The following is a 19,921-nucleotide window of genomic DNA, read 5'->3' as shown; positions in this document are numbered from 1 at the left end:
AAGGTTCTTGACCTGGACTGGACATCTCTTGAAACACAGGACTGACCACTTAAATGCATGGCCACATTATTTCACAATGGATCTAGGGTTGAAATAGTCAAATGCTTCTTCAAGGGTAAAAATATTCCTATCTCCCAAGTTCTGAGCTTCTAGCGGGAAAATATTACTGGCTGCCAAAGTGAAGCCAACATGGTGTAACAATCAGAGCATAACAACTCTGGAGATCAGAGTTTGAATCCCCATTCAGCCATGGAAACCCACTGGGTGACCTTAGTTAAGTCACACCTCTAAGTCTCAGAGGCAGACAAAGGTAAACCCCCTCTGAACAAGCTTAAGCTTAAGGTTGCCATAAGTCAAAAATGACCCGAAGAGGCACAACAACATGCAGTAGGCCTAACTTCACTGAGATTAACTGGGCATTTTACCTCTAAGAAATATCACAAAAAGCTTTTTGTGATATTTCTTAGAGGTAAAATGCCCAGTTAATCTCAGTGAAGTTAGTGGAAGAGCTATAGCAAACAAGCCTAGATTTTGTATCATGGGCTTTTACATCAAGTAATATCCTGGATTGAATCACAAATGTCTTTTAAGCACAAAAATAATTAGAAGTTGAGTCTAAACTATGTAAGTTAGTGAATCTTACATTCTATTGAAATATATGGGAAAATTAGCAAGGATTTAAGACATGTTTCATCACTCTTCACTTTAAGTGTGGGAAGACTAAACACCAAGGAGAAAATGAAGAGAAAATCACTATAAATGTTTCCTCCAAATTATCTTCTTTACCAGAGGTCATAGTCAACAGAACTGCATCCAGAGGTGGGAACATGCCAGCAGAATAGAGTGTTCTCCTTGCAATAAAAAAAATAAAAAAAGAGCTCCCTCTTTAATCTGTTCATATCTGCTTCATAAAAATTGTTGCTGTGTGCCTCTGCATCAGTTCTGCCTTATGTTTTATGCTATCTGATGTTTTATGCTAAGAGGGCAGGACTTGCCCCAAGTCACCCAGTGGCTTTCTTTCCATGGCCAAGTGAGAAATCAAAACTTGTTCTCCAGAGCTGTAGTCCAATGCTCAAACTGCTATGCCATGCTGGCTCTTTCACAGGATTAGGGGGGTCTCTAGAGCAGATCTGGACACATGGAAGATGGCGTACAGGAGGAGGAATGGCAAGGGAAATTCCTTTGCACAAATGGCATCTGTTTCTGTACTGTGAGCTAGAGCAGGCATTCTATCTTTGCCTAACAAATGTACTCCTTCCAGTTTTCATAGACTGGTATGTGTCTCATTAACTCCTCTTCTCACCAGCTGCCCTGTCAACATCACTTTACCTCCCAAGATGCATTGTGAAAGAAGGCAATGATCATGGTTTGAAGCAAGTAATTAGATGTTCCAAGCGCTTTCATTAAGCCTGTGCTTCACTAGAACATCAGGATGCAGCAGCTACCTAGTGAGATTGCCTGTGTGCACCCTCTGGACCTCAGAAAATAATGGGAGGCACTGAGCTGCCTCAATTGCATAGACAGCCAAAATGTACTAGTCCACGTACTACCGTCATAAGATAATTATTCAATTCAGTTAAGTGTGCTGCTATCATTTAGGAAAGTTGCTCTCAGTTTTTCTCAGAGTACACCCAGTGCTCTGATAAAATAATTTAATTTCTCCAGCTGACTTTGGACAGATTCATGCCCTTTCTGTCAGACAGAAAAACCCCAAAGGACAAGTATTCAACTGGAGGAGAAAGATGTAAATTGCTATACAATGAGGAAAGAATCTTTTTTTAAAATGGGTGGATTGTGATAAGGCAGGCAGGTATAATCCAAGCCAGGAGCCAACATAGGGAGCTCGATAAATATCTGTGTTTTCTGCTGCCTGATTGAGCCTGCCGATCTTGTCAACCAATGAACATTGGGCCTTGCAGGGTCAGACATTGTGCAGACTTGCTAGAAGACATATGTAAAGTATTCATCAAGCCTTCCACTTTGTGGGGCTTAGGAGAACAGGACTCTTGCAAAATTGAGAAAACTGCACATTAAGGGCCCCTCTAGACAGGCCTTAAAACCCAGACATGTTTTGGTTTTACCGGAGGCATCCAAATAACACCTCCAGTGTTATTCCTTGCTTTGTTCCAAATTAAATGGTAAGATTTGGATCTTGGGTAAAATCTGGGTCTTGCCAGAAGTGGGCCCTGTGTAGATTGGGCCCGGGGACCTCATCACATAATCCCTGGGCCCAATTCACACAATCATCTTGTCTTTTCAGGCTCCAAGAGCCCAAAAAACGGAGAGGCCACCCACCCCTTCCCCCCAAACCCCAAATTTAGGCCCTCAAACTTACCGAAAAGTGGCTGGCAGACACAGAGCCTGCTTGTAAAGTTCTCCTGGTGTACTAAAATGGGATGTGAGAAGGGATACAGGGATGAGGGAGGATGAAGAATTCTCTCATCTCTCCTTCCCTTCTCCTCACGTGCCATTTTAGTTCATCAGGAGAACTTTACAAGCAGGCATCATGCTTGCCAGCCACTTTCCGGTAAGTTTTAGGGACTAAATTTGGGGATTTGGGCGGGGGGGTGGGGTGGCTGACTGCGATCCCAATTATAATCAGGATAGCATCTAGCCATCCGAGAGGAAAAATCCAGTATTTGGGGTGGAGAGTGTGGACTCCAATGCGAGCAAAAACGGGTTACTTCAACCTGTTTTCACCCGCATTTTCCTGCTGTCTGGAAGTGCCCAAAAACCCATTATTATTTTTTTACCCAAGAGAACACTTCTCTAGGAATTTCTAGGTCAACTTTATGATCAATTTCTGGTGGAAGTTGATCATAGAGGCACTCTGGAGGACATAGAAATTTCTAAAGAAAACATATTAAGCAAATTCATGAATCAAATACGCAACAGTTAAATCTGAAAATGTAAGCCAATACAATTACACCAGTCTAGATGGTGGTGGCAGTATAAGACCAGTGACAATGGCATGAACGAGCCGCGACTGTCATATACATCAGGAAAGAAGGCTGCTGTGCCAACTTTGGAGTTGCCCAAGAACCATCAGCGTAACTTTCTCCAGTTGAAAAGATGGCTTGCACTGTCACTATCGGCAGCCATAATCACAGAGCTCATGTTCGTTTCACTTCTACTGCTGTGTTCCATCCTATATTGCCACCACCATCTATGTGGGTGTCACAGCACTGATCAACAGGGTCTCAGATATACTGTTTTGCACATATATTACAACTGGTCCTTATATTATGTGAAAAATGTAATTCACACCAAGAAAGATTTTAACACTGACATAAGTGAATACACCCCTTTGCATAGCTCTCCCTATTGCACCCACATCCCTTTACTTTGCCTTACACCTTGAATTGTTGAGCCTAATGCTTTTCCATTCACCTTCAGCAGGAGCAACTTCTATGACAATGGATGAGCTTAGGAAACAGTGCTTAGGTCTTTTGTCAATCCAAGGATGGGCATAACAACACCATTTTATTATCTTGTTTAATTATGGGATACTTAACGGAGTTTGCTGGTAAACACTTGTAACCACATGCCCTCAGAGATTACTGAGTAATAATACTTAGTGGACATAGCTGAAAGCCTGATTTAGATGACAAAAATAGTCATTTGGTGTTCTTGTTCATATAAGGTTCTTAACATACAACTTCTCCTGTCATAGCATAGTATTACTAGACAACTAAGAGAACATATATCCCAGGACATGTATTGTCAATCCTCTGCCATCCAAAGACTGGACACTCAGGCATTAAAGAATGGGGCCGTATCAAGCTTTGTAAACAACAACTCATCTTATTGCCCTTGTGCTAATCTTAAGTGCTTCCCTCAGAGTAAGCTGCCATGGTGAATGTCAGAAAGTATTAAAGAATAACCATGAAAGTCACATAAATATACAAGGGGGGTTGTAGAATCAGTATGGACTATCCAATGTGCACAGAGGAAGCATTTTGGAAACTCCTTTTGCTTCTTCTAGGGATATTTTTCAGGCTTTCTGTGAAAATAATTTCCCCATATATTGGCCCTGGAGAACACACACTGTGGGGCCAGGTCCCCAGTACCCCATAGTGCATGTCCTCCAGTGCCTACCCAGAATGAAATGTCAAGCAAGGCCATTAAAACATTTATACTTGCAATCTGTATGAGAAGAGGTAGTGAGGCAATGCTTCAGTACATTTCTTCTTCTTCAATAAAGCAACAATTAAGTTTTGCAAGTTGCTTCTCATGTAAGAAGATGTTTAAAAATTATAGTTTTTGAAGACTGCATTTTGAGACTGACACCTTTGCTTTCTGGTAGTTCAATATTCATAAAAATTGTTTTCATGCACAAAATTACAAGAAGTATTGCATATAACATTATATTCAGGCTATATGGTTAAGCTGTAAATAAAACGTAAATGAATTTCAGGTTTAGACTTGTGTCTCATCTCCAAGATATCTCATTAAGCATATGCAAGTATTACAGAATCCAAAACCAACCTGAAATACAAAATACTTCTGATCTCAAGCATTTCAGATAAAGGATATTCAACCTGTAAGAGTAAAGGTTGTAATACCACAAGAGCAGCATGGCAGAAGGCTGAAGAGATTTTCTGAAGGTCAGACATCTTCATTACTTTTCAGGTCAGAATGGACCAAATAGAAACTCATTAGGGTTAACTCAGTTTAATCTCCTTTGGACAGCTTTTCATGAGTGTAAATTCTTGAGGTTATTTTTTCCCAACTGAAAGTCAACCACACAATTACATTTTGTTGCAAATCAGTCACTCCTGAAGAAGACACCTGTTGAAAGCTAGCATGAGGAGGCTGTTGTGCAAACCACAGAATTGTGCAAGGTTTGGAGAACTGTCAAGAAGTGACTCATTGACCATTTTCATAGGTGTGGGGCATGTCAGGTCAACAGCCCTGCACTCATGGGTTGTTTTTGTTTTGGTGCTCTTGAGGGAACTAGGGAAACCTGTCACAGGACTATACGGGATTGGGAGTTTGATCAAACAATTCAAAATTCTGGAGATGTTGGGTTAAAATGTTTTTTTAAACTATAATTCATTTATTTAGGCTAGTACCTTCATGACTTTGTTTTGAACAGTGATGGCAGAATCATCACTGTCATGGCATCTTGTTCTCGAGAAAGATGCAAATCCTGTTCTTATTTATTTGTAGCTGTTATGAATATGAGAACCAGCATAATGTAATAGTTTAAGTGTTGGACTACAGTTCTGCAAAGGAAGGTTTGAAATCATGGAAACTCACTGGATGACCTTGGACAAATCACACTCAGCCTCAGAGGAAGTTAGTGTGACTTACCCAAGAAAGTCTGCAACAGGTTGATCTTGGGGTTGTCATAAGATGGAAATGAGTTGAAGGCACAAAACAATATAATGAATGTGAGAGCAAGCATACAATAGTGGTTGAGTGTTGGATGAAGAATGCCAGAAACCAGGTTTCAAATCTCTGCTGTGTCATGGAAACCCACTGGGTGACCTTGGGCAAGTCATGTCTCAATCTTAGAGGAGGTAATCAGAAACCCTCTCTGAAGAAATCAGTACCATGATGGATTTCATTTAGCTTTGCCATAAGTCAGAAATTACTTGAAGACACACAACAACAATGAATCTAGTAGTTTCTATATCTAAGGATCAAGTGCTATATTTTGCTGGGACTAGTATCTCTGGGTTGACTTCTTTACTGGTATGAAACATCAGAAGTGAAGCGTATACAATAGGCTTATCCACACCAGCATCCTGCTTTTTATATTGTCTGACCAGATGCTTTGAGAAAGCCCACATCAGGAATTAAGGGAAGTTCTCTTTTCTGTTATTGCCTCCATCTGACATTTAGAGGCATAATACATCAGGAGTCTGGATGTTGGCTGCATAGAACTATCATCCATGCATCTGCCTAACCTCCTATTGCCATGTATTGTGGCAGTGAACCCAATAAGATGATAAAGAGTGGTATGTTCTTTCCTCTGTTCTGAATCCCCTACGAGTCCATTTCACTGGAAAGTACCAACCATCCACCACACATCTCACTTCTTCACCAGATTGTGGCTTCAGTTTGTATGTGTGTGTCCCCTTGATTTCCAGCAAAATTAAATATGTTCAATTATGGCTATGAAATGCAGAGCATTTCCCTGGGGTTATGACGTAGAAAATAAACCAGGACTCTCTTTCCACCATGCAAAAATCTTCCCGAACCAAAGAAAATAGCAGATGTGAGTTAGGCATGCATCGAGAATACACAAGGCATTGATAATAAAGTAGCATGATAAGATCAAAGTAAGAGAACTGAGTATGTACACCACAATGGGCAAGCTTCACCCTTAGGAGTGGTCCATGTCGGCACTGCAGGAGGTCAGCAAAGGGTCCCCTTGCACTCTAACACATGCAGACACCCTTATAATGGAGAAAACACTGGTTGGTGAGCAGGATTTGATGAAAGTTGCTGTCTGTCTTTTCTGTTAACTACTTGTACCAAGGGACCCAGCTTCAATAGATATGCTCACAGGCATTGATGTCCCTTTTTATAACCTTTTGAATCTATTTGTAGCTCATTAGTGTTGCTAACTATAACAGGTGTATTAATAGGTTTATGCATGTAAACAGACCAGTGCTACATCTCCTGATCCTGCCTTCTGAAATGCCAAATTAAATCCGGTATCAATGAAAGAACAAAGAGCCTTTGTTCTCTTTATGTAGTTCTCTCCAGCAAGCTCCTATATCTCTGTTCGACATGACCCCCAAGTGTAATGGAGACGAGCATGCATTTCCTGCTCATTTGTAGCATTGCTCAAACATATTTCCCATGACCTATTTGCTGAAATACATGTAAACAGCAACAGGTGTTTGTATAGTTCTTGGCATGAAACAACACACTTGCATTTTTGGAAAATCTGTCAGCAGGGACATGTCAGGTACCTGCCTTGCTGAGCATCTACTGATTTGGATATTCGCAGTGGAAGGTGGTTACTGGAACCAAACCCCAGTGGATACCAAGGGTCGACTGTACCTGCCTTACTGAGATCAGAGACATGAACAATATGAGATATTTTACTCGTAGTTCATCTGCCAGACCTCCTTGCTTGAAACAGCCACTGCATCTAAGTGTAGTTTGCAGCAATCCAATGAGAAGTGATGTAGAATGGGACCTTGGGACACATTGTGTGCCACTGCACAAAGACATATGTTGAGCAGCCATCACACAGATGCAACTCCTATCCACATTCATTTAGTGGTCACTTCTTAGACAGAGACCTTTGATGATAACACTATAGGATGTGTTTAGGACAAAGCAGCTGTTTGGCTCCCCTTACGTGTGATGGACAGAATTCTGATATTACAGTAACACATGGCTTAGAAATAAGAGGCTTAAAGGAGATCCTCGGTTGCTAAAAACTGGCATAATTCCATGAAAATCAATGGGGTGTGGTGCTGACTTACATCAACTGCACTTCCTGCCCAGAATCTTTGTCTTGTTGCGGGGGAGTTTATGAAATATGATTAATGTCTCACTGGATCAACAACAATTTTAGTTTACAAAGGTATTTATTTATTTATTTATTTGCAACATTTATATACTGCCCTTCTCACCCCGAAGGGGACTCAGGGCGGTTTACAAGTATATATACATACAATGTATTATATTATACAACTATATCGCAATTATTATTATTATTATTAGGTACTTTGTGAGCTTTGCTTCATTAAACCTGGATATAAATTAATTCTTTTACAGGCGACAAACTGAGGCTGAATTATTGTAACTTTCACAAAGCAATCCATAGCTGAGCAGAAATCTAAATACTGCTCTTCCAAGACCAAGTCATGCCAATTTTCATCAAACACCATCAATCGTTTTTCTTCCCAGTTTGCACTAGATGAATTTTGTGGTTGGAGAACTTAGAAAATGACATGATTCAATGGCACATTTCTGGTAAGAGAGCACTTGCTTATAGAATGAATCATATGCACAGAAACATATGCTAATGTCAACAGAGAGAAACATTGGAAGAAAATCTGTGTGGGGAGGGGGGGCAGAAAGAGAGAGAGAGAGAGAGAGAGAGATCTACTATAGCCTTTTCACAGTAGTACAGTACTGTTTTTAAGGTTTGTGTATGATAGTTTAATACATTTCAATTATTAATGTTTTCATTTTATAAACAGCTTAATATCTTTTTAAATAACTCTTATATTTTATTATTCTTTTATTAATGAGTTTGTATAGTTTAAATCTGTTTTATTTTAAAAGATGGTGTTAGCCACCTTGAGTACCATTAATGAAAGAAAGGTGGGATAGAAATGAATCAAACAAACAACAACTTGAAATAAATAAATAAACAAGACAAGGTAAGGTACTTTATCCATCATACACTCCAAGCCATCACAAAATAATTTGGGGTCAGTCCCCTCACCTGACAATGTATTTCTCACCTCACCTGCTGGCTATGTCCCTCCCTCCTTCTTATTCTCAGTGAATTCAACCTCTGGGTCTGTGATAGCTTTTGCGTGCTTATATAGGGTGCTTCCAGACAGGGATAGAAGCAGTTTTTGTCTCCACAAACTACCCAAAACCCGGGCTTTCCCAGTTAGGTTAGTGGATACATGCCATCCCGGTAACTACTAGGATGGCATACAGCCACTTAGAAGCCCCGCAAAACAACTCTTAAAATTAAAAAATAAACTTACTCAGCTGCCATTAAGGTACTCCTTCAGTCCTCCTGATGCAAAGAAATTACGTGCCAGGAGTCTGGGGGGGGGGGGGGGATGAGGAGGAAAATTGCTCCCCTCCTCCATCTCCTGGCAAGTCATGTCTTCATGCTAGGAAGACTGAAGGAGTACCTTAATGGCGGCCAGGTAAGTTTTTTTTTTTAATTTTAAGGGTTGTTGTGGGCGTTGGGGTTGGGGAGAGGGGTGGATGCCATCCCACACCTTTGGGCTGCAGGAGCCCAAAAGATGCAAGATGGCTGTGAGGACTCACCCCCGGGTAGTTCTGGTTGGTCCTGGACCTACCAGGGAGTCAGTCCCCACAGGCCCTATACCCCATTAGACCCAAGCCTTTCAGAAAGGCCCAAATCTAATTGGGTATTTAATTACTTTGGAATAACCAAGGTTATTCTGAATTAATTTGTTTTTTACCAGGGTTGTTGTTTGGACACTTCTGATAAAAACCCAGACAGGTTCTGAGATATGGGCCTGTCTGGATGGGCCCATAGTCTCCCTCCATTAGAAAAAGAACAGCATATTTTTCTGAGAAGGAAGATAACAAAGACTGTAATAAGGCACAAAGGTTTTGAATGATAACTGGCACTGATTATCCACCAATGAAACCTTTTCTGTTATCTTAGTCAGAACAAATAAAACACTGAAGAATTTGCAACCTGGGGAACTAAAGTACAATGGGACGGTAGCCACTAAGAGCATTAGCTTGGCATTCCATTCTACAACCCAGAAGGACTGTATATGACATAAAGCATCATCCATTCTTAAGTATGTTTACTTTTAAGTGTGTCCCAGAATCAATAGGCAACCAAATATTTGTATGAATGACACTTACATCAGCCCGTAAGAAGCGGTACTCAGGTTAAGTTTTCCATACTTGTATTGTATTTGGACTTCCATTTCCAGCAGCCTGGTTTTCATGGCCAATGGAGCTGAAGTCCAAAATAGTTGGGATCTACTTTCTAGCAACTCCTATCAGGGGGTGACAAAAAGCCAAATGGAAAAAAAATCCATGATGGGCCTACTGAAATGGTACCTATGGTCTTCAGGATCTGGTTCATTTCTATCTCAGTCATGTTCCCATTTTTTCCCTTTGATTTCTCCCATTTAAGTGAATGGTTGCTATTTATTACAATGAGAAAAAAGTAAAGCACAGAACTCACTGTTTGTACTGTGGAAAAAGCAGTTGAACACACAAGATGGACAGTATTTACGAATGAAAACCCTGCAGTGGAGGATATCCCTTAAAGCAGGGGTAGGAAAAGGGCGATCCATATAACAATAGAGCTCCTAAGTGCGATTCCCTCTACCGCACCCCATTTTTCAAAAGGATTATTGCCATGCAAGCTTCAGCAGAAATCTAGTCCATCACAATGAGCATCACTGAGTTAGAAGCATGATAGTACATCATTAGGCATTGTGAAAGCAGGCATAACACAACATTGGCGGCAGCAGGGGGAGGGGAAATGCTTAATTTTTTCCATCCCGCCTGGTACAAGAGTTAGAATTTTGGGGCTTTGAATTAATCTGAATCCAAATGGGAGAAGGGTGATTGGCATCCAGACATTCCTGAATGTTAATACGAAATTATTCATTGTGAAATACTGAGGAAGCACAAAGCGCTTTGCAAAGGGAGGAGAGCATGTCATTCAGACTCTCCATGCCATGATAGTGAGAGGAAGACAAAGGCACAGAAACGTGGTGTGACAGATTGGTTCAGCCACTCTTTGCCAGTTCCCACATTGGCTCAGCCGGCCAGACGTCGGCAAGATTAGGGACAGACCCCAGTATATGATAAAAGGCAGCCCTGTTCTTCAAAGGCCAACCGGAGGTAACCGCCCATTCAGCTCTTTCTCTACCTCCTTAGCATCATACTACTGCTGGGATGACAAATGTGTCAGATGAAGCTGGGTGAGAACAAGGCAAGCAAAGGCAATGAATGTGCATAGGGGGCAACACTTAGTGGCACATTAATGAATTTATGAAAAGCAGATCCAGGAAACAATAATTATCAGCATCCAAACTGGCTATTAAGCTCTAGAGAAAGAAACCATCTCCAAACAATTGTTACAAATTTGTATCTTTTTCCCACCAGAGGAAATTTCCACACCCACTTCAATCCTATTTTCCCTTTGCTTTTGTCTTCTTTGCAGATGTCTTAGGAGTCAGAAAATACAGCTCAGCTCCCTTGATAGCATTACATATCTCCCAGTTCTTGAGTGCAGCACCTAAGCAGGTCTTGCTCCCTTCAGCGGTTGTGATGCCTATGGACTGGAACTACCAGGATGGGACCCTGTCGGCTGAACGCTTCCCCAGCCACTCAGGTGTGGCTCATGTGGGAGCTACCTGGAAAGTTTACTTTACTTGCCCATGACACAGCCAGAGAAATCTAGAATCACCTGTTTCTTAGGTCACAGTGTGCAGCCAAGGAATGTTTCCCTGGCAGCTGGCCTCAGGGCTGAAACCAGCACTGCCTGCTTGCCAGCAAGGCTTTCTCTCAGCTGGCAGAGGGACCCTAGGAGGGAGGCACCCGCCCCCCAAATGAAGTGGATGAAGCTTTTTTTTGAAGGAGATCCTGGTATACTTGTCTGTGGACATTTGTCTCTCAAAGTAAAATCCCATGGATTACAAACTTCTCATTCTTGGCTTCAACAGCCACTGGCCATCCAGGAACCCAAGGGAAAGGTTACCTCCAGATTCTGGAGTTACAACATATACATACAAAAAGCATGTTCTCTGTCAATGAGTTCTAAGCACTTCCAAAGGTTGGCATGGCAGGTAGCTAGTCTAAAAAGGTGGATGGTATCATATTTGGCATGCAGAAAGCATTACCTCGAAACAAAATGCGATTGGTGGAGTGGTAAGAACAAAAGTCCACACTACTAACAACATCATGGCAAAAAGGGAGGCTGAGAAATTGAGGGGGGTCCTGTAAGATAGAGTGGTTTGAGTGTTGGAATATGACTCTGAAAACTAGAGTTTGAATCCCCACTTGGCCATGGAAATTCACTGGGCGACCTTGGGCAATTCACGCTCTCTTTGTCTCAAATCTTGGATAACACACATTTTCTCAGCCTCAGATGAAAGCAACGACAAACCCCTTCGGAAGAAATTTTGCAAAGTTGAGTTTGTCTTTGAGTTGTCATAAATCTGAAATGACACAAAAGCAGTCTCCAAAATGGATCTTTCCTTTATTTGCTGCCGGGGCCACAGAACGAGTACTTTCCTGCACCTGATTAATCTTAACCACAATATTTCACATAGCCTGTTTTTGGCCTGTTGGGAAATTGCCTAGAAATGAGTGACTTTGGTTAAACACTCCCTTTATTTGTTTTATGGTTTCCGGAGTACATTTCATCATTTTTTCACGTAAAGATGGTACTGATTTTTACACTTGTATATGAATTGGAAATTGACACACATACAGAGATAGACAATCTCCCCGGAATGATACTCCTGCCATTTCTCTGCCTGTCCCTTTGAACTCTGCCCTGGGACGCCCACTGATGGCATCACGCCAACATACAAAGAAAGGGGCAACGGCACCGATTGCAAAGAAGGGCAAGTAGGCTGAACCCTGGAGTCGCCAAATCTGTGGCTGTGTGTGTGTGTGTGGAAGTGCTTGCAGCTTTCAAGCCCAAGGCTTACTGAACACGCCTGTCAAACATGTGCATGTGGGAAGGGGAAAGATTCCCAAGGCGCAGGTGCCTGTGTCTGTATTGCAGGCCTGGGCAAACTTGGGCCCTCCCTCCAGGTGTTTTGGACTTCAGCTCCCACCATCCCTAATAGCCTTTTTCCCCCTCAACCGCTCAGCCCCCCCCCCAATCCTGCTGTATTGGCACCCTTTCTTTTTTGGAGGGCCAGCTCTGGTCTCTCCTGCTGTGACCTCCGCATCCCAAGAAGCCCAAGGCGAACCTGGGCTTTCCCCCTTTTCCTCCTGCGGCCAAAGCAACGGAAGAGCCAAGGGTTACTCACTGCTGGTGCTGCTCATGTCGGGCCGGCGCGGGTCTTCTCATTCAACAAAAGGAGGGAGGGAGGCCGGGGGTCCCTTCGGATTCTCTCCCAATCTTTTTCCCTCTCTTGTCCGCCTGCTTTCCCTTCTCCTCTCTCTTTCTTCCTATAGCGCCAACCCAAAGCGGGGGAGAGAGCAGGGGAATAAAGCCTCCCTTGGAGAAAGCGCGCCTAATGCATCCCCGCAGGTGCCTCCGGGGTCCCCTGCGATGCTGCTTCTTCCTCCCTGGCCGGGCTGCTTCGTTCTTGAAGCCCAAGGAGGGAGGATAATAAGGTCAGGGCGGGGTGAGGAAGGAGAGGGGCGGGGCGGGGCGGGGAGGAGAGAAGAGAAGAGAAGCCGCCTGGGAACCCGTGCCAGGCAAGGTGCCCCTCCGAGCCCGAACCAAGGGAAGACTCGCGGTGCCAGCCGCCCGCCCGCCCGGCTGTCAGGCAAGCAGGCAGGCAGGCGAAGCGATGGAGCGCGGCTGCTTCTCGCCTCTCCGCCTCCTTTGGCAGCCCCGGGGGGCGGGGATCGGGGAGGGCGGCGAGTGGAGCGGGGAGTAGGCGCCTAGGTCGCCGGCTCGCTCGGCCACGCAGCCCAGGCCCTCCTCGCGCCTCTCCTTCCCTCCCTCCCTCCCTCCGCCCGGGTCTCCTCCAGCCTCGGAGCGATTCCACGCCCAGCTCGCTCTCCCTCGCCTCCTTCCCCGCCAAGTTTGTGGGCAGCAGCAGCCGAGGCAGCCTCTTTCAGGTGCAGCGAGAGGAGCCCCTCCGCCTTTCCCTCCGCGCTGCCCGGCTGGCTGGCAGGCTGGCTGCAAATTGGGATGCGAAGGGGAGAGAGGGAGGGCCACGCGGCTCCGCGGGGCTGGGTTGGCTTCCCCGCCGGAGGAAGGAGGGAGGGAAGGTGGGTGCTGAGGCTGCCTGCCCCCTGCTGGCCTCGCCCGCCCCACGCACCCAGTTCACGCGGGAAGGATGCAAGCCGGAGAGCAAGGAGGGTACCACGGGCCATGGAAGAAATGCTGGCCAAGGCGTCGCCCACCCCCAATATATATATGCACATGCACACATACACGTATTCACATATGTTATTATATCCACATATGTACATCTGTACACACATAGGTACATACATTATGTGTCTTCTTTCCAACTTATGGTGAGTCAAAGGCAGTGGTTCCCAACCTATGGTCCGTGGACCACCAGTGGTCCCCAAGAACTAAAATATTGTCTGCGGCCTTACTGTTGCAAGGAGAGTGATTGGTCTCATGAAACCAAGTGCCAAGGCAATAGGCATGTTGGGAGGGGAGAGGCTGGCTACCCACAAAAGGCACAGCAACAAGCCTCCTGGCTGCTGCTCCTCCTCCTCTCTCCCCCTGAGCGGAGCCATTCCATGTGACACGTGAAAGTGGCACCACCTTGGTGCCTTCGTTTTTAGGCCTGTTCCTGGAGTTATTTGGGGCGCTGATTGAGAAAATTGCATTGGATAGACCACATCAGCTCTAGATGATTAAATATGGTTTTCTGTGGGCGAGCAGATGGCAACTACTGGATGGCATATGTTCTGTATCAGAAACTAGAGCTGATGTGGTCTATTCAATACGAATCAGCACCCCAGATAACCAAACCGAATCTAAAGCAGACCAAAAACTGGTTTATAACCCTTTTGTAGGAAGCCCCTGGTGTCGCAGTGGAGTAAACTGGTGAGATGCTGTACTTGCTGACCGAAAGGTCAGTGGTTCAAATCTGGGGATTGGAGTGAGTTCCTGCTGTCAGCTCCAGCTTCTGCCAACCTAGCAGTTCAAAAACATGTAAATGTGAGTAGATCAATAGGTACCAGTCTGGCAGGAAGATAGTGGTGCTCCATGTAATCATGCTGGCCACATGACCTTGGAGGGGTCTATGGACAATGCCGGCTCTTCGGCATAGAAATGGAGATGAGCACCAACCCCCAGAGCTGGATGCGACTAGACTTAATGTCAGGGAAAAACCTTTACTTTTGGTACTAATGTTAGAGAGTGTCCCTAGTCAAATTGGTCCCTGCTCAAAGTGGTCCCTGCTCAAAAAAAAGTTGTGAAAAAGGCCTATTATAGAGTTTTCATTGCAAGGTTTGTTCAGAGGGGGTTTGCCTCCGCCTTTCTCTGAGGATGAGAGCATGCAACCTGGACACGGGCAACCAGGGAGTTTTTGTGGATGAACAAAGAATCAAACACTTTGACCTCATCACACAGGGCATTTTTTTGGCACCCTAGGACATTTTCCCGCCAGTCCAATGATGGATGGGCACACTGCCCATCCCACAACTTCACTGGACATTTGGCAGAGGCCCCACTCACAACTGGAGAGGAAGTGTCGTACGACGCTTCCCTTGCAACATGGGAGCCTTCCCATGTTCTGGCTCGAATGGAGCCAGCATGGATCCACACCACTCCAGTAATGCTTTCTCTTGTGTGATGGGGGAAGCATCGCCACAATGAAGCAGCGAGCAGAGCAACAGAGTCGCCCCTCATCCCTGCAGTTTTGCCATGGAGGCCGATTAAATGGCACAGGGGAGGTGTCGCCAGTGTTATAAGGTTACAATCTCTAGAATCCTAGTCCAATGCTCTAACCACTATATGACACTTGTGTGTTCTCTCTCTCTTTTCAGCAGAATCCCCCTTTCTATGGAGGATACATTCCTAGACTTTGCATGGAAATGTAAAAGTGCAGATAATTCAAAAATTATTGAATTCTATCTAGGCCTTCTGGCTAAAGAATACAATTGAGTTTCACTTGAGGACTTAGAAAATGCCTATAGAGAGGGCATTTTGTTGTCTAAGCCAAAGAGCCAACATTGTCCGTAGACACCTCCAAGGTCATGTGGCTGGCATGACTGCATGGAGTGCAGTTACCTTCCCACCAGAGCGGTACCTATTGATCTACTCATGTTTACATGTTTTCAAACTGCTAGGTTAGCAGAAGCTGTAAGAATTTGATTTCATAAAAATTGGCTTGTTCTGGAAACAAGAATTGTGAGAAAGCTTCAGTGGAGACACCTTTTCTATGAATCTATGAATTAGTCTCCTGTTTTTAACATTGTATACTGCATGTTGATTTTAATGATTTTTTTTTTTACTGATGCTGATGTTTTTATTGGGATAATTGTGTTATTGCTCTGTTATTGTTATTTGATTGTTGTATCGGGCAAGGCCTCATGTAAGCCACCCCAAGTCCCTTCAGGGAGATGGGGCGGGGTATAAAAATAAAAATTATTATTATTATTATTATTATTATTATTATTATTATTATTATTATTATTATTATTATTATTTTCCCCATAATAATAACACTTCCAGAAGTGAATTTTCCTTCCAAGGGGTAGATTTCTCTTAACTTCCTGTGATCTTACCCTTGTTTGTAACTAGGGGTCATTTGTAAGTCAGATATTTGTAACTCTGGGACTGCTTGTATTATAAAATGTAAAGATTGGGAGGGCAACTGCCCACCTTCCTGAATATTTTGCTTGATAAGCACATGATGAGGAAATAAAGTCACAAATATTCAGCATTATGGATATTGTGTTTTAAAAAACATTTATTATTAGTTTTCTTCTAATATCACCACAAAATCAATTTAAATAGACGGTCATATGAAGAAAAGGATGATATTCCTAAGAAACCTTCTGAAAGAATCTGTTTTCCTGCACAGAATAAATGTATGTATTTATTTATCTTTCATTCCATTCCAGTGAATAATCTTAAAGCTTCATTTTCCAAAAGATGAAATATCAAGGATTGTGTAATAATTTTTTCCAGTATTGATGCCAATGTTGTCAACAATATTCAGCAGTTACATTTTCTGACAGTCTAGAACATGTCTAGAACTTTCTCGCACAAATACATTCTGGGGGAGCACACCAGCAGTGCACAAAAGATGACAGTGATGTAGAGGACCACAAGAATTTTCATGGTTAATTTGGACTTGTCCTGTTTTTCACATGCTGAAAACAGTTAACTCATAGATGCTAGCTAGCAAATACTAGCTTTGAGGAGGTGATTTCCAGTTAGAAGCAACTGTGGTAGAGGAGAGAATCGCTTGGGCTAAACAGTGATTCCCAATCTTTCACCTTCCAAATATTTTGGACTTCTATTCCCTGTGTCTCTGATCATTGACTATGCTGGCTGATGTTACTGGTCAGAGATATTCAAAAGTTGAGAACCACTGGGTTACAATGTGAAAAGCGATTTACATACCTTCCTTTATCTCAAGCATATGTGACTTCAACCTGCACTGATACAATCAAATGAGTAAAAACACAAGGAGCATGGCCATAAGTTAACAGAAATTACACCAGTATCTCTTCCACTTACAGATTAGGATGCTATTAGTGAGTGGATGACAGCCAGCTCCATTTAATCTGATTCTGAGGAGAGACGACAGGGTCTGAACCACTATCTGGAGGCAGTAATGGGCTGGTTGAGAATAACTGAAAATAGTCCTGAGAAGATGTTGGCATTAAGTTATTCCTTATGAGTTTGAACATCCCTTGATAGAGAAAGTGCATAGCTGTATTCAGCTTTGGCATGGAAGGCTCAATTGCTTCTTTTCAATTCTAGTCATTTTCTAACTTACAGCCCTTCTAGGACAGGGAGACCCTGGCCACCCCATTCTGTGCTTTCATGAATTCCATTTAGACATCATGAGTTCTACAGGGAGCTGAGCCTGAGGATGTTTGCTGTTGGTATAAAATGGCATTGATTGCTTCGTGCAATATGAAAAGTCCAATTATATCCAATTTCTACTGGCTACCTATTTATTCACTTGTCAGTCTTATTCAAAGTCCCATAGGATTTGTGTCCCAAGTGTTTTTTTGGATCACCTTTCCCAGTATATATCAGTCTAACTTTTGAAATCTTGGAAGAGGTCTTTGCTCATGGTTTCATGTATGCGCATTGGGTTTCCAAGTTTGGCATATCCCAGACACAGAGATTTCAGGATTTGATCGGAGAGAACCCCTTGTAAGATCTCACAGGAGATGTGCCTAGATAATGTTACAAGGGCAGTACTATAAAGGACAGTCCCTGGTCATGTCATTGAGCACCAAACTTTATGCATCAATCACAAGTAGGCCTTTCAAACATATTTTAAGACACTGTTCTCACTCTGAGATTCCTCCCCCTCCCCCTGGTATCTGAAGAACAGAGTCTAGCCTCTGAGTTGTGGGAATGCTCATAGGGGTTACTCAGGGAACAATTACACAAGCAAGGGCACTCCCATTTGTGGCACCTTTGCTGGAAAACTACTTTTGGTGATGTGTCAGGCATCTTCAATTGTCAATATCATCATTGTTATTATGTTTATTATGTTTATGCTTATTTATACCCCACTTTTTTCTCCACAAGGAGACAAAGCAGATAGTTAGATTCCATCATCTGTTCTGTCTGCAATCCATTAAAGGTTATGCCAGAAATTTCTTTCTCCTAAGTAGTCTCAAAAGTGCTACTTGATTTTTATGTCTTTTTATATTAAAACAGACTTAACATGGCCATCTCTTTGAATACATTCCACCAGGTCTCAAGATAAAACTTGGAAAACTCCTTATCCAGGTTTTGCTGTAATGCTGTTACAGTTTATTCTGTTGCCTCGTCATATATCCTTTTCTTACTTGTTTCATTATTATTGTTTTAAAAATATCACTTTTTGTGCTTGTATCCTGTGTTTTTATTTGTAAATTGCTTTCTGATTCATTACAAGTGGCAATATAATAAATAAATAAATAAATATTACTTTTGCAAAGTCTTTTTTTCCAGCGGACTTCCATTCATAAGGAAGCATGTTTTGTGGATTCATTTTAGTTTGGTTTGGTTTTCACCTTGTTTGATAGCTTGTCTAAAGGGTTTTCACCATTAGTTGGTGCCTTGCCCCTAACTTATCAGAAACATGACTATCACAAGGGCTGTGGCCATTTGAGAATAATCTAATCCACACTGCCTTGTTGTTGTTGTTGTTGTTTGCTTCCAGACTGTTTCCAACTTATGGTGATTCTAAGACAAACCTATCACAAAGTTTTCTTGTCAAGATTTGTTCAGAGAGGATTTCTTTTTGCCTCCCTCTGAGGTTGAGAGAGTTTGATTTGCTAAAGGTCACCCAGTGGGTTTCCGTGGCTCAGCACAGATCTGAACCCTGATCTCCAGAGTCATTATCTTGCCCTTGAACCCTCCAGGGGCCACACCAATTCCTCTTTACTTTGCACTAAAAATTGGTTAAAAAAACCACCTTAGTTGTGCCCACAAATCCAGCTGGGGTTCTGAAAAACAAGTATTTAAAGTTAAATTGTGCAGGGCAGACCTATTACCAATTTAAAAGGTGAATTTTTATCATTTTAAATTGGTCAGAGAGGAGATACAAAAATGTGGTCTGTTGAGTTTGGGGGAGCCATGAAAACAACCTGGAGGATATGGCTACTTGTGACCCCCCAGGCTACACTTTGTACTCTTTTGCTTTATCTTTGTCTGGAAATCTACCAGATATCACTCTCAATGCTGTATTCCTTCCGTAGTTTCTCATGGTTTTTGTGTAGACCAGTAAGTCTACTGGTCTACTTTTGTGTAGCCAGTAAGTCAAATTTTAGAAGTTTCTGCATCATCCAGCATGTGGCATTAACAAATACACAGCCTGGTTGTTATGCTTGTCCTATGATCTGGTTGTATTGCTGGTGACCAATGGAGAGCTGGTGTCATTCTCTCTTGAACAGCCATCACCAGCAGGCTTGTCATTCCAGCATTATGTAAGTATGTAGCGTGACACAGAAAAGAACAGAAATGGGACTTTGTAATGGCAGGATGGGATGGAGCAGATGGGAGGAGTGATTTGGTACCCTGAAGACATTCCTGCCAACGCAACCAGTCATTGGCACAAGTAAAAACCTGTGTCAAAACATGGCAGTTCGCAGTTCAACTATGATTGGACTTGATGGCTCAGTGGCTCGAAATTGCTCTACCTGCGATAGACAAGATAGTTACATGTTTTGCTGGTACCCACACAACTCTGAAAAACTGTGGTAACAGTGCATAACCTTTGTGCCAATCTGTCAGCCCATATCAGCACAGGCTGTCATGCTCCAAAAGAGACCATAGGCAATTGTCAAGCTTGGTCTGGGAAGAGCGTCTTGCGTTTTGCCGGGGACACCTGGGGAACCTTAGAGGCTCTTTGCCAAATTTCAAGCTACA

General features: G+C 43.0%; 1 protein-coding gene across 11 annotated transcripts in view; it reads right to left on the bottom strand.

Annotated features, from left to right (window-relative positions):
* ablim3 (actin binding LIM protein family member 3) overlaps positions 1-13,117 on the bottom strand; it is a 185,123-nt gene extending 172,006 nt beyond the window's left edge. For all 11 annotated transcript variants that reach the window (XR_010002803.1, XR_010002804.1, XR_010002806.1 and 8 more), the window contains exon 1: positions 12,705-13,117. Coding sequence is in view for 1 of the 11 variants with exons in the window: in XM_062970447.1 (XP_062826517.1) it covers positions 12,705-12,720 (16 nt within the window). In the remaining 10 variants the exon portion in view is untranslated. The remainder of the gene's footprint in view (positions 1-12,704) is intronic.
* Positions 13,118-19,921: the final 6,804 nt, after the last annotated feature.

The sequence above is a fragment of the Anolis carolinensis genome, chromosome 2 (assembly GCF_035594765.1).
Source record: "Anolis carolinensis isolate JA03-04 chromosome 2, rAnoCar3.1.pri, whole genome shotgun sequence".
NCBI lineage: Eukaryota > Metazoa > Chordata > Lepidosauria > Squamata > Dactyloidae > Anolis > Anolis carolinensis.
This window is presented reverse-complemented; position numbering and strand designations above follow the sequence as displayed.